Source organism: Zootoca vivipara, chromosome 5 (assembly GCF_965207765.1).
Source record: "Zootoca vivipara chromosome 5, rZooViv2.hap1.1, whole genome shotgun sequence".
In the NCBI taxonomy this organism is placed as follows: Eukaryota; Metazoa; Chordata; class Lepidosauria; order Squamata; family Lacertidae; genus Zootoca; species Zootoca vivipara.
Genome location: NC_142588.1, coordinates 94,605,649 through 94,620,383, shown reverse-complemented (window position 1 = coordinate 94,620,383; position 14,735 = coordinate 94,605,649). Strand labels below are relative to the sequence as shown.

General features: G+C 49.6%; 1 protein-coding gene across 2 annotated transcripts in view; it reads right to left on the bottom strand.

The window, feature by feature from the left end:
* Window positions 1-2,069: 2,069 nt before the first annotated feature.
* Window positions 2,070-14,735, bottom strand: part of MB21D2 (Mab-21 domain containing 2) — a 61,984-nt gene continuing 49,318 nt past the window's right edge. The window contains exons 2-3 of one of the 2 annotated variants that reach the window (XM_088669354.1): window positions 6,626-6,772; window positions 2,070-4,098 (exon numbers count right to left, since the gene is read on the bottom strand). In XM_088669354.1, the coding sequence (XP_088525480.1) occupies window positions 2,834-4,096 (1,263 nt within the window). In that variant the 5' untranslated portion in view covers window positions 4,097-4,098; window positions 6,626-6,772 and the 3' untranslated portion in view covers window positions 2,070-2,833. The remainder of the gene's footprint in view (window positions 4,099-6,625; window positions 6,773-14,735) is intronic. The other variant, XM_035133041.3, reaches the window with a different exon arrangement.

Here is a 14,735-nt window from a genome sequence, read left to right as displayed (position 1 = left end):
AAGAAACAATGTTGGGGGGCAGACTCAGGTGCGCTGGAGAACGCAGAGGGGCCTGGGGGGGGATAAGGAGGGGAGTTTGCATAATGCAATGAGGAATTGCACAGTTCTAATCTTTGCACAGTGAGGACCACTGCAGTCTTCCCTGAGCCTTCCTGGGAGGGGGGGATAGTGACCTACCTTTCATGTGTGATGGAGATCAAACAGATGAGTCCCTTTGTCTTTCCAAAGTACAGAAGAAGCTGCCTTTTCATTTATGAAGGAATTTATTGAAAGCCATTTTGACCCTCTTTCTTCTGCCGAAAAGGCTCCCAGAGAGGCGTACAAAAGATCGTTTAGAAAAACAGCGAGACAGCCCCTGCCCGCAGGCTGACAATCTAAGAGACACAGCGCAGAAAGGAAGGAAATGCCTGCACCAGCCATGGCCAGCCGGCTGCTGCTGCCTTGGACTACAACTCCCATCAGCCTCAGTTCCACGTGGCCAGGCTGGCTGACGAGAGCAGCTGTTCAAAAGCAGCGGGGAGGGGGCACATGGCCAGGTGAAAGGCCGGCCTGCTCTGACGGGCAGCAGCTCTCCAGCCTCTCAGGACCAGAATGGTCTCCGCTGCTCCCCATCACAGGATTGCCTTTAAGTGGAGGTCTTGTTGGACGGGCTCCCCCACTGAGTGACGGGGTGGCCCCTCTACGGAGGGACTCTGCCAGGTTGAAATGAGAGCGGGGAACCTCAAGCAGCCACAAAACAGGCCCCTGTGGTCTGCGGCACCCAAAGAAAGCCCTCCCACCCCCCAGCCAGGTTCTGGTATTTCCTGGGGCTGCGGAGCTGGTTCTGCCATTTCTTGTGGTCCTTCTGAGACATGGCCCTCCTTGCCTGAGCCCTGTGGAGTTTATGAGGGCACTTCCTTGGAACTATGTGCCTATCAACACTATAAATGAAAAGCCGGGGGGGCTGTCGTGGCCTTTGGTACCTCCGTGGTCCTCCTCCCCATCTTATTAATCTGCAACTTCAAGGCTAGGCTACACCACTGCCTGCTCCAGGCCAGACCAGACGGCCCTTGAAGGTGCAACGCACAGGAAACTGCCTTTACAAAAATGTATTTTCTGCCATCCTGGGGTCCTTGAGGAGGAAGGGAGGATATAAATTCATAATAATAATAATAATAATAATAATAATAATAATAATAATAGCATAAGAGGTTGCCAATGGCCCATCCAGCCCAGCATCCTGTTCTCACAGTGACCAGCTGATGGGAGGCCCCAAGCAGGATTCGAACACAAGATCTCCCCTCCTGTGGTTTCCAGCAACTGGGATTCAGAAGCATGGCTGTCTCCAGCTGTGGAAGCAGAGCAGAGCCAGCCTGGCTAGTGGCCATTGATACCTCTCTCTCTGCCTGCTGCCCTATTCCCAGCCAGGCCTGTTGGGGGGGGGAACCTATCTAGCTCAATATTGTTTGCACTGGCTGGCAGCAGCTTCTCCAAGGGTTTCAGGCTTTTCTCCGAGATCCCAGTGAGGTTTGAAGTCCAGGCCTTCTGCAGACAGATCAAATGCCTGCAGCGACAGCCGTTCCCCTTAATGCAACGCAAGGTTCTAGTCCTCATGCTTCCGAAGGGCTGGTTGACACAGGAAGCCATGGCTCTGCACTGTAGGCATGAATGGCAGCTGCATTGCCAGAGATGCAGTTGGGAGCTGAACTCAGTCCCTTTGGCTCTACCACAGAGCTGGGCTGGGTCTCCCGGGTCAAAGCACCCCAGGCCCCCTCTCTTCCGCCAGCAGGGAGGCCCCCAACGTGGATTCTCTGCGGCCAGAATGGTGAAGCTGCAGAGCAGGAGCTGTTGGTACCGAAAGGGGGCTTAGGAGAAGCTAAGCAAGGAGGCGATTTTATCCATGGGCTCTGCTGCAAAGCCTTTCTAGCCAGGCCACGGGGTCATCCGCCAGCTGGGAGCCAGCAGCCTCCCTCAGTGGATCCAGGAAAGCAGCAGGGACCGAGCACCTGGCAGAGGGATCCCCACCCTCCCCCCAGATTCAAAATCCTTAGAAGAAGCCAGAAGCCGGCAGATGATGTCATTAGTGCAAATTAACATTTATAATGGTACGTTCTTTAATAGCATTTAAATAAGGCTTTGAATAATTACACGCACTAAAAACTAACATTCCAGAACCTTTCCCCCTTCCCCCGCCTGGAAGATGGGCCGAGGCGCTTTTCCTTATGCCGTGAGAAGTCCAAATCTGAGCTATTACATTCAAGAAGAAGTGACTTGGGGGGGTGGGGCTGTGTGGGGGATGAAACACCCCATCGTTTTGGGAAGTTTCATCGCGGTTTGCAAAGCCGCCTTGGTCCTTCTGGGTGAGCAAAAGAGGAAATGCAGCAAATGAAAATGGGACACCCCCCCCCCCAGCAATGGAAAGGAAGCCACAACACCCCCACCCCACCCCCCAAAAAAATCCCCATCTGGAACTCCTCACACTCCTGACCTTGGAGTAAAGGGAAGGAGCTCCGGCAACAAAAAGCAACAGAAGATCAACAGGGAAAAGAAGGTTGCAAAAGGAGGAGGAAGAGGGGGAAGCCAGGAAGTGTGGCTTCAAGTTTTCCTTAAAAGCTACACACAGGCCAGAAATGGGCAGGAAAGGGGGAAATTAGCAGCAAACGAAACAGTAAGAAACTGCCCCATCCTGCAGAACCAGGAAGAAGTCTGTCTTTTGTCCTCCGCGAATCCAATCTAAGCTGGATATGTTTTTTTAAAAAAAGATTCCAAAAGGGGGAGTGGGAGGGAGAGGGGCTTGGGGTGGCGGTGAGCCAAAGCTCGAGTCTGAAATTGGGGTAGGGTGGGAGGCCGACCCTCAGAAGAACTTGTCGTCGATCCGGAAGTGCGGCCGCGTGACATCGTCCGGGTTGATGAAGACGGAGATGGACTTGCCCGGGTTCTCGGTGACCAGCTGCTGGAGCTTTTTGGCTAGCCGGTCGTCCGGCTGGCTGGGGTCTCCGCCGTCCGACTGCGGGGAGGGGATGCTGGTGGCGCTGCCCCTCCGCTGGAGCTCCAGGGTCAGCCGGTTAGCCGCCTTGACGTGCTCGATGGCAGTCCGGAGGTGCTCAGCCGGGTCCGAGCGCACCGAGGAGAGTTTGCGGGCGTGGAGCATGGCCGTCTCCTCGGACAGGTGCTCCAGCATGTTGCACTGGGGGATGAAGTAGTTGGGGCACATCTTGTTCACTAGGCAGTGCTGCAGGTCGTCAATGAGGCCCAGGAGGAAGTGGGCCGCGTAGTCCTCCTGCGCCAGGTAGCTGGCGGGCAGCCGGTCGCAGGCCCAGAGCATCATGCTGCGCAGGTGGTAGGGGCTGATGGCCTTGGGGCGCGAGAGCAGCTTGATGATGATGGCCTTGCACGCCTGGTAGGCCTGCATGAGGCTGCCGGAGATGCACTTCTTCAGCTGGACCTCACTGCGGGCAAAAGACAGCCGCCACTCGTTGTCCTTCCGCCCTTTGTAGGAGCAGGCGGGGACCAGGTAAAACCCGCTGATGACCTCCTCCTCGGTGATCTTCCCATCCCAGAAGTGGTTCTCCATCAGCCAGCTCTGGGCCACGGCCGGCCAGCCTTTGAAGGACACGACGGGGACAATGTCGTAGAGCATGCGGCTGCTGCCCACCCCCAGGATGATGGAGATGATGGTCCCGTTCTTCTCCACCTTCTCCACCCTGGGCATCCCCCTTTGGGGCTTCTTCTGGATCTCGGCCAGGACCACGCTGATGGAGTCGTGGAACCAGTCGGCCACCTTGGTGGGGGAGAAGAAGTAGTTGGTGGCGCCGTTGATGTGGTCCACGATGGTGCAGCAGTCCTTCCACTTGCTGATGGTGCCCTCGTCAAAGAGCCGCAGGCTCAGCCACGAGTGGCACAGGGCCGAGTGGCGCATGTCCAGGGTGACGGGCTGGTTGCGGTCGTGGAGCTTCAGGGCTGGCACCAGGAGGGTGAAGTCCATGTCGTAGTCGGTGCCGCGGGCGTAGATGTTCAGGTCATCCAAGTCCAGGTCCACCACGCCTTCCCGGACACCCCCAGAGAGGAGCAAGTACTCATTGGCAACTGGGAGCTTTTGGTCTAGTTTCTGCACCATGCCTGCAAAGAGAGAGGAGGAGGAGTTCAGAAGGAGGTAGAGCAGGGCATCCTCAGCCTAAGATGGCAGCGGAAAGACCTGATGCCTTTCAAGAGCTCACCCTTGTAGGGAGAATTAAAGTATGTCATGGGAAAGAAAGTAAGAAAAGGTACCATGGAAAGGGGAGAAGGGGAGTCAATGTGAATTGTGTATTTTTTTATTTGAAATGTTACTGTTTCAAGTCTAAATGAAAAGGAATTTAAAGGAGAGAGTTTTAACCCTTATGCTGGAGAGGGTGTCTGCCTAAAGGCACATTCCTCCACATGGGGTGGGAATGTCTGCTGCTCAAAGGTTGCTGGACCCAATTTTTCCCATTGTCATCCACCATTAAGGGGCAACCTCTTCACCTAATCCCATGTGAATGGGAAATGGTAGCAACCTAAGCATTAAGCGCAAAGAGTTACAGGAATCGTACACTCTACAGATGCTGCAACGTTTATAGGGATATTAGATCTTGTCTTATCTCACCAGTGCTTTCTCTACAGCTGGGGAAGTCGGGTGGTTTTTAGGTCTGTTTTTTTCATGGCAAATTCCTATCCTACGATCCAGCCAAGTTCCTTGCTGTAGTCATCAAAACTAGGTCACCATTATTAAAGGGAATGTGAGCTCCAAGTTCCAATCGCCTGTATTTTTAAACTATTTACAGATGCACGGAATTGTAGTCCATCCCCTGCAATGCAGGAATTCCAGCTTTAGTATGTCTTAAATTATCACAGTCAGCTTTTTTGGGGACAATTTTATTGTTTTCTCCCTTTTTGTAAACCGCTTTTATACAGCGGTGTGTAAATTTTATACAACAAATCAATAATTGGCAGCATTGGGGAACTCCTGGCCTGCTGGCCAAATTAGGCTGTAAAGATGGGTGCTAGTCTGGACTGCATGCCTGTTTCATTTCGGCGGGTCATGGCATTAGTTCCGGTGGTACGCATCAGATCTATTAGATCAATCTATCTCTCTATCCCGGAGGCACTTTAGCCCCATTTACACACACACCCCAAAAAAAGTCCAAATGAGAACACAGGAACACACCCTCTTCTCACAGTGGCCAAACAGACGCCCATTATGGGAAACCCACACGCACGATTCAAACACAAGAGCAAAATCCTCACCTCATGCGGTTTCTACCCAGTGAAATTCAGAAGGATTTGCTGCCCCTGACAGGAGAGCGAGAAGCCAGCCCTGAGAGCTAGGAACCTTTCTCTCCTCTATGAATTTTCCGCATCCTCTTTTAGAGCCATCCAAGCTGGTGGACATCACTGCCTGTTTCTTCACACGGTGCCTGGTTAAACTCTGGAACTCCCTCCCACTGGAGGCAGTGGTGGCTGCCAACCTAGATGGCTTTAAAAGAGGATTAGAGAAATTCAAGGAGGAGGAGGCGGCTGCCAAGGGCTCCCAGCCAGGACGGCTCTGCCCTGCCTCCACAGTCAGAGGCAGCGATGCTTCTGAATCCCAGTTGCTGGAAGCCGCAGGAGCGGAGAGTGTTCGAATCCTGTTTGTGGGTTTCCCTTTGGAGCATCTGGTTGGCCCCTGTGAGAACAGGATGGTGGACTCGGTGGGCCACTGGCCTGATTCAAAGCAGGCACTCCTGATGTTAGGATAATAACTCAACTGTGCCTTCTTCAGAAGGCGCTGCCACCGTCACCCTCCTCTCTCCCAGGCTGGGCGTCTGAGCAGCATCCACGTGGAGAGTCTGAAAAGCTTGTCAAGAAATCCACCCGCAGAGCTGGAGCTTTGATCATCTGGGACGCTTCCCCTCCCTGCTTTTTTCAATTTGCAGGGAATTAAATCTTCGAAACCAGGGCGATTTCAGGCTCAGAGCTCCACCGATCGATCACAGGCACCCGACTCCAGAGGCCAAGGCCACATGTCAGTTGCATTTAAAACCTGCTCTCTCTCCAACCCATTGACCTAAACTATTTTCTGCAGAAGATTGCCTTACAGGGCGCCACGACCTTGCCCCCTCCCTTTCATCCTCCTCCCTTTCGTCCTCTCGGACAACTTCTGCCAGCTTTTTAACCAGAGCACAGAGCACCAGATTGGTGTGTGGAAAGTCCTGGGTTCAAACGCCGCTGGCAGCATTTGCAGGAAGGGGCCGGGAGAAGAAATCTCTCCCTTGTGACCCTGCAATTCTATGATTCAAGGTGAGCTGTTTTTTGCCCCCTCCAGAGTAACTCAGAAATGACTATTGAAATCTGATGCTCAGGAGTCAGCCTTGCACCTACATGAGAACAGTGCACATTCAGTGTGTAATAATAATAATAATAATAATAATAATAATAATAATAATAATAAAATTATGACACCTGGCTTGAGAGCAGTACATGTGAAAAGGACCTAGGAGTCTTGGTAGACCACAGACTTGACATGAGTCAACAGTGTGATGCAGCAGCTAAAAAAGCCAATGCAATTCTGGGCTGCATCAATAGGAGTATAGCATCTAGATCTAGGGAAGTAATAGTACCACTGCATTCCGCTCTGGTCAGACCTCACCTGGAGTACTGTGTCCAGTTCTGGGCACCACAGTTCAAGAAGGATATTGACAAGCTGGAACGTGTCCAGAAGAGGGCAACCAAAATGGTCAAAGGTCCAGAAACGATGCTTTATGAGGAACGGCTTAGGGAGCTGGGTATGTTTAGCCTGGAGAAGAGAAGTTTAAGGGGTGATATGATAGCCATGTTCAAATATATAAAAGGATGTCATATGGAGGAGGGAGAAAGGTTGTTTTCTGCTGCTCCAGAGAAGCGGACACGGAGCAATGGATTCAAACTACAAGAAAGAAGATTCCACCTAAACATTAGGAAGAACTTCCTGACAGTAAGAGCTGTTCGGCAGTGGAATTTGCTACCAAGGAGTGTGGTGGAGTCTCCTTCTTTGGAGGTCTTTAAGCGGAGGCTTGACAGCCATATGTCAAGAATGCTTTGGTGGTGTTTCCTGCTTGGCAGGGGGTTGGACTGGATGGCCCCTTGTGGTCTCTTCCAACTCTATGATTCTATGATTCTATTTATACCCTGCCCATCTGGCTGGGTTTCCCCACTCTGGGCGGCTTCCAGCAAAATATTAAAATACAAATATTAAAATTGCCTTTAGAGACTATGTGTACGTGAAGAACCCTGCACAAAGGTGTGGGTTGTCAGGCGACAGATCAAGTTTCTAGTCCCTCTTAATAGGTGAGTTATCAAATTAACCGAAGCCTCCCCATGCCACCTAGATGGAGGGCTGGGTCTATTCTAGCGCCTTCTCTCTCCTCTGCCTAACCTATCTCGAACTGGAAAGAGAGATTGGCGTGTGCCCCTCACAAGGACTCTCCTCTCTCTCCCCCCCCCCATCCCGAAAGCGTATCAATCAATGCACAGACAAACCAGCCCAATACAAATGGCACAAGGCCACCGACCACAATTCACAGCCAGCTGCATTTGGGAAGTATTAAGCCACGAGCCAGACAACTGCAGTTTTAAATTAAATTCATGTTGCTGTCATGTTGCTTGTGCATCTTATAACATTTAGTTGTTTCTCGGTCCTGTCTACGTGGCTTTGTAATTTATTTCTTTTATTTCTTAAAATCTATACATTGCTAGACTGTAACGAAGGCAAACCTCAAAGCAGTTTGCAAAACCATAAAATCAAGAAAAAATGACGACAGAACTTTTCGTATGTTGCTTTCCTCTGTTTATTTTTATTACTTTGTTCCCTGCTCTGGGACTGGAAACACTCAATGAAGAAGAGACTATAAATACTGCAAATAAATTAATACATTGGGGGGGGGAAGGGTGTTGGTTTCTCTGGAATGTCATCCTTCCAGGTTAAAAAACAAAACTAAACTAAACCAGAAGTCTGCTGTGGAAAAGCAGAACTTGGAAGGGGAGGGGAAAGGCATTCTGAAATTTCTCACACAAGAGCAGTGTAGGAGAAAGGGGGAAAGCAGGCAGGCAGGCAGGAAGGAAGGACTCCTTTCTAGGTTCCTACATTGCTGTCTTGGATTATTTTTTTTAAGTGCTGTTAAATAAACATGCCTCTGGAAAAAAAAGAGCCCTATGGGATGGTTTGAAGTTATTTTTGGGAAACTATTTTTAAAATCACATGCCCAATGAATGTGACGCTCTGCTCCCTGCCGGAGATTTTCAAGATGTAACAAAGGGAGCGCTAACACTTGGGCCAGAGGGGGGGGGGAATCCTGCCAGCATCCTTCTCCCGGCCCTCAAACCCCGTCCCAAACACACACACACACACACACACACACACACACACCTCCTGTTCCCACCAAATTCTTCCATTCAGGGGAAGTCAGCAATTTTGCAATGATTTTTTCCCCTAAAATAGCAAATGCTGTTCAAGGTCTATCTTTTTTTATTAAGCCCCATTAAGCAGAATACTCAATGCAAAGCCAAGCACAGGCAGCCTGTTATTTTAGGACAAATAGCCGACAGCAACTTTTGCATCTGGAGGGAGGGAGGGAAAGTTGGCACTGGACCCTCCTGTGTTTTAGGAGGTCAGAAAGCTGTGCTGTACTTTGCAACCACGCCAGGGACCAGTTTAAAGCAAGCAGAATATTTCTCTTGCAGCCTGGTGCCTTATGAGGAACGGTTGAGAAAGTTGGGGTATGTTTAGCCTGCAGAAGAGGAGACTGAGAGGAAAGATTAGTGTCACCCTCAAATATCTCAAGCGCTGTCACATGGAAGAGAGAACAAGCTTGCTTTCTCCTGCTCTGGAGGGTAGGACTCGAACCAAGGGCTTCAAGTTGCAAAGAAAGGAGATTCTGACGCAACACCAGGAAGAAATTTCTGACAGTAAAAGGTGTTCCACAGTGGAACGGTCTCCCTCGGGAGATGGTGGACTCTCCTTCCTTTAACCAGGGAGTCTTTAGATGAGATTCCTGCATTGCAGGGGGTTGGGCTAGATGAGCCCAGGAGGTCCCTCTCCAACTCTACAGTTCTACACTAGGCTCTTTAGACATGCAGCAGAACCAAGCCAGGAGGGTGGAGGACACTATTTCAGGCCATAGATTGAAGTTTGGCATATTTGAACGCTCCCTCGTTGCAAGAGGGGGTGCTGTGGGGAAACAAAGCTTTCTTTATCCAAAAACCGAACACCACCGAGCCTGTTTTCCTTCCTGACATAGAGCTCTCCTCTCTTCAGGGAATTTCTCTATGCACACCCAACCCACCATGTATGTATGGGCACCTAAATCTATGTGTCGCACACAAATGGTGGAGAGAGCCGTCAAGGAGGTGACAAAAGCAAGCCAGAATGTGGTTGGTATGAAGCGACGGGATGCAACTATAAAGGCATCAGTGGGAAATCGGGCCAAATACCCGAAACAGGAATCAAAGGAGGATTTTGTCCCAAAATAGTTCACATTCACAGCTTTATTTTTATTATTTGTTCGTGAAGTAATGTAAATGTAACTTTGCATGTCATTATTAGTATTAAGTTAGTAAAAGGTAAAGGTACCCCTGACCGTTAGGTCATAATAAGACTGGGTATTCAATATTCACGTATCCAGTTGCTTAAATGTAGAAATAATAATTGTCGTAGGATCGTATGAGTCACATTTTGATTTAAATGTCAATACTATCATCATTGGACAGTGTTCTCGAAGCTACAAACATGAGTTTGACCAAACTGCAGGAGGCAGTGGAAGACAGGAGTGCCTGGCGTGCTCTGGTCCATGGGGTCACGAAGAGTCGGACACGACTAAACGACTAAACAACAACAATCATCGTTAAAAGTTTTTTTAAAAAAAAAAAGTACTGGTTTTTGTTGTATCAATTTGTATTCTGCATCTTTTATTGTTCTTTTTTAAAAAATGCAATTCCTGCAAAATAAAGCTGAACTGGTCATAAAGTGACAAAAATAGCTGTTTACTTGGCCGTTTTCCTATGTCGCGAAGGCTGAAATTTCGATTCATTGGAGGAGGGTCAAGATAATAACTGATAAGCATGGAATTTTAGATATAGTTATATAATCCCTATTGGCGTAAGGTAAGACCTTTGGAGCAGGCATTTAAAAAATAAGTTTTTTTATGAACCGCCCTAATGGGCAGCACTCAGGTCTCCCTCTCACGCCACAGGGACAACCCTCCCACTGAATCCTGAATTTGCACCTTGACCACAGATGTGGTCCTCAGACATTCCTGTCGAGAAAGACCTTTTGCCTGGCTGGGGCAGTGCAATTCACGTCTCCTCTGCATGCGGGCTGTGGCTCCTGTCTAGGGGCGAGCGTGGATTACCCTCTTGCGACTCAGTCCCAGGACATCCCATAATCCCTGAAAAATCCCTCCCAGCTTGGCTTGTGCTCTTCTCTGATGCCACCCAAGCCTTGCCCTGGCAGCTTGGGCTGGTTTTCCACATGCCCCCCCCCAATTGCTAACCCAGGCACACGGGTACTTTCTTTTCTTTTTAAAATAATGTTTATTGGTTTTTCCATTTAATAATATACATTCACATCATTCTTATCCACTTTGTCCCTCTGGCTCCTTAGAGCCAATCTACTTCCTCATGGCTTTCAGAGTCAGCCTTTAGATCCTTGCATATTATACATTTTCCAATTCTAATTCGCTCATTACTTAGGACGTTAAAATTTACATTAAAATAAAAGGGTAAAAAAAAACTCCTCCTTACGAGTCTTAAGACAACCCTGCAAGTGATGTTACCTGTTTACAGTGATCTTTCAAATATCGAATAAATTTGCTCCAGTCCTTTTGGAATACTGGATCATGCTGGTTTCTTTTATGTTGAGCACACTCTAAAGCTGATCCCTTAAGGCGCAAGACCTTATACATCCACCCCCATAAAAACTCTTGCCAAGGAAGACAGTTCCCCCTCTTGCCAGTATCATGGCAGACGCTTCTTTCTGCTTCTGCCCCAAGCCAAACTGACTCCTTTCCAGGTGATTTATTCGTGGGAAAGCCAAGCATTATCGGAGCATGGCGGTCAAACACCTTGGCCTGCAGGAAGCGCTGACCAGAAGGAAAACCACTTCCGTATCCAGTGTGTGGACATACATTGACCAGCGCAGAAACAGGTGTCTCTCATTGGCGTCTGACTCGCAAGCCCCTCAGCGCCATCTTGTGGCTTCCTCTCTGAACAACACCCCAAAGGGGTTCGGGGGTGGGCGAGAGAAGAGAGATTTTAAATAAAAAAATTCATTCAGTAGCACCTTAAAGACCAACTAAGTTTTTATTTTGGTATAAGCTTTCGTGTGCATGCACACTTCTTCAGATACATTAAGATTCGGTATCTGAAGAAGTGTGCATGCACACGAAAGCTTATACCAAAATAAAAACTTAGTTGGTCTTTAAGGTGCTACTGAAGGAATTTTTTTATTTTACTTCGACCCAGACCAACACGGCTACCTACCTGTAACCAGAGATTTTAAACTTTGCTAAGATTTTTTGTGTCTCGTTCTAGGTGTCCGCAATCAGAAGGCCTGGCTGCACAAGTGCTATGCTAGATAAAAATTTAAACGTAAACATGCACTCTTACAAAATCTCCAACCCCTTAATTCTTCTCGCCAGGGACCACCTTTCTTTGCCTTTTTTCACCGTCTACTCAGGTTTCTAGTCCCTAAAGCGAGAGGGATTTAGGGGCTGGCAAAAGCCCTGCTCAGTAATCCTGGAAGCTCAGGAGGATCCTGCTCACCACTTTGGGGCAGAAAAGGCGTGGGCAAATAAATAACTAAGAGGCAGTGTGGAATAGTGGTTAGGGTGTCAGGAGAGGACCTGGGAGAGACCAGGGTTCGAATCCCCACGCAGCTATGGAGCTCCCTGGGTGACCTTGGGAGCTAATCGCTGCCTCTCAGCCGAGCCTACCCAACAGGGTTGTTGTGATGATAAAGTGAGGAGGGGAACAGCCATGTTACCACCTTGAGCTCCTCAGAGGAAAAAGTGGGGGGATATTAATGCAATAATAATATTTTTTAAAAAAAAACCAGTAGCAGGCATGTCCCATCCAGAGACAAAATCCCAGTAGTCCTTAATGGAGCAGAGGCCAAAACACATGGCCTCAGGGCCTGGAAACTGCCGGGTCTCATCCTGAATGTCCATCCCTTGCAGGCCTCCATCTCTTTTCAGGAGCATCCAAGCAGCCGACACAAGCCCACCCCTCCACCAGAGGAACTGACAAAACTCACATGATTAAAATAGGACAAAATCACCAAACAGCAGCCTCCTTTTTATCTGTGGGAAACTTCTGCACAGACAGTTTTACTTGGCGCTTTATTACTTTCCGCTGCTGAGGCAGCTTTTCTTCTTTCTTTCATTCTGAGGGGGCCTGGAATTAAATCTGTGATATTTTAAGGGTTTTGCTCCCCCCCCTTGTAACAATATTTATTATTGGCTGCGGTTTAGTGCAGTGCACTAAACTCGCCGAGTGGGCGGCTCGGTTCGGGGGGGGGTGTTCGTGGGCCGGTTAAACGATTCCTGTGGCCCCTGGGCCTTAGGTTGCCGACCCCTGGTCTGGCCGATGGCTTTGGCTGACTAGCTAAGTGCCAAGATTCACATAACCACAGAGGTTGCTCTGTGCCACGGAACAAATTGGGGTGTGTGGGGAAAGAGACTTTCTCTCTCTCTCTCTCTCTCTCTCTCTCTCTCTCTCTCTCTCTCTCTCTCTCTCCTCCCCCCTCCCCACAGCCTCAGGGTAGGAGAAGAGTAGCCAGCACTGGAGACAAAGAGACCTGCATTCTCTGTTCTGGATCCCAAGCCAATACTATCACAGAATTGCAGAGTTGGAAGGGATCCCCAAGGGTCATCCAGTCCAACCCCCTGCAATGCAGGAATCTCAAGATGTGGTCTGCCATCCAATTTGAAACCATACCGGACCCTGCTTAGCTTTGCAAATGCGCTAGCAGTTTTATCGCTGGACCATTAGGAGCTGACGAATGGAGAAGCAAGATCTTTGGGGGTGTCGACGCTGTGAGTGTCATTGTGCGCAGGTTGCACGTATGTGCAAATAGGACCCTATACCCTAAAAACACCATAGACTCCGCTAACCTTCATCCCAAGGAAACCGAACCCCAAATAAGCAAAGGAACCCCTGGCCTCGCACCACTCGGGAGACTGAAATGGGGTGTCACAAGAATGCAGGCTTGCCTTCCTGGAGGGTTTTAAGCAGAGCTTGGATGGGCCTTTTTTGTGGAAGCTTCAGTTGCAATTCCTGCATTGTAGGGGGGCTGGACTGGATGACCCTTGGGACCCCTTCCAACTCTGGGCTAGGGAGTCTAGAGTCAGGAAATAATAACACCCTGGAGTAAGGCGATTATAGAGCGTGTGTGCAGTGAGAGAGCGTGTGTGCAGTGAGAGATTTTACTTTCTTGGGTTCCTTGATCACTGCAGATGGTGACAGCAGTCACGAAATTAAAAGACGCCTGCTTCTTGGGGAAACAGCAATGACAAACCTAGACAGCATCTTAAAAAGCAGAGACATCACCTTGCCGACAAAGGTCCGTATAGTTCAAGCTATGGTTTTCCCAGTGGTGATGTATGGAAGTGAGAGCTGGACCATAAAGAAGGCTGATCGCTGAAGAATTGATGCTTTTGAATTATGGTGTTGGAGGAGACTCTTGAGAGTTCCATGGACTGCTAAAAGATCAAACCTATCCATTCTGAAGGAAATCAGCCCTGAGTGCTCCCTGGAAGGACAGATCGTGAAGCTGAGGCTCCAATACTTTGGCCACCTCATGAGAAGAGAAGAATCCTTGGAAAAGACCTTGATGTTGGGAAAGATTTTGAAAGGATGGGGGAGGAGGAGACCGAAATCCTGGAAAACACTCCTGGGTCCAGCTCTACACCCCATATAGGAAGGCAGTGGTTTTCAACCAGTATGCTGTGGCACCCTGGGGTGCCTTGACGGGTGGGCCCTCTTTCCTTCCCTCCCTCCTCTGATGCCCTCTTGTGTCTCTGCCTCCCAAAGGCTTGCACATCTATTTCTTGCAGCAGCCCTGGATACAAGCTCCCCAGGCGAATGGTGCCTCTGGGGCTGGCCAGGGGTTGCTTCCCAGGCCCCTGTGGGGCAATGTGAGGAGGCACCTCTCTTTGGGGTGAGGTGGGGGGCAGCTCAGAGACCAGGGGTGGCAGCAGCGGCTGCCTGGAGGACTCCCAAGGAGAGGGGAGAGGAGAGGAGGCTGTGGGACCACTCTACAAGGGAGGATGTCCGAAAAGGGTGAGGGGCTGCCTGCTCTGCAGGCAAGGGGTGGCATAACTGGGCTCCTGAGCCCCATAGGGGAGCCGCAGAAAGATGGTAGTTGGTCATGGTAGACGTGAACCCAAAAAACTTGAAAACCTCTGTAGTAAGGAGAAACTGGAGGATGAACAGGGGAATGCCGTTGGGACAGGGAGGGAGTCTGAAAACCACAGGGAGGGGTTGATAGAGCCACATAGGTATGTTTGATCAGCCATAAAGAAGGCTGATCGCCAAAGAATTGATGCTTTTGAATTGTGGTGCTGGAGGAGACTCTTGAGAGTTCCATGGACTGCAAGAAGATCAAACCTATCCATTCTGAAGGAAATCAGCCCTGAGTGCTCCCTGGAAGGACAGATCGTGAAGCTGAGGCTCCAATACTTTGGCCACCTCATGAGAAGAGAAGAATCCTTGGAAAAGACCTTGAT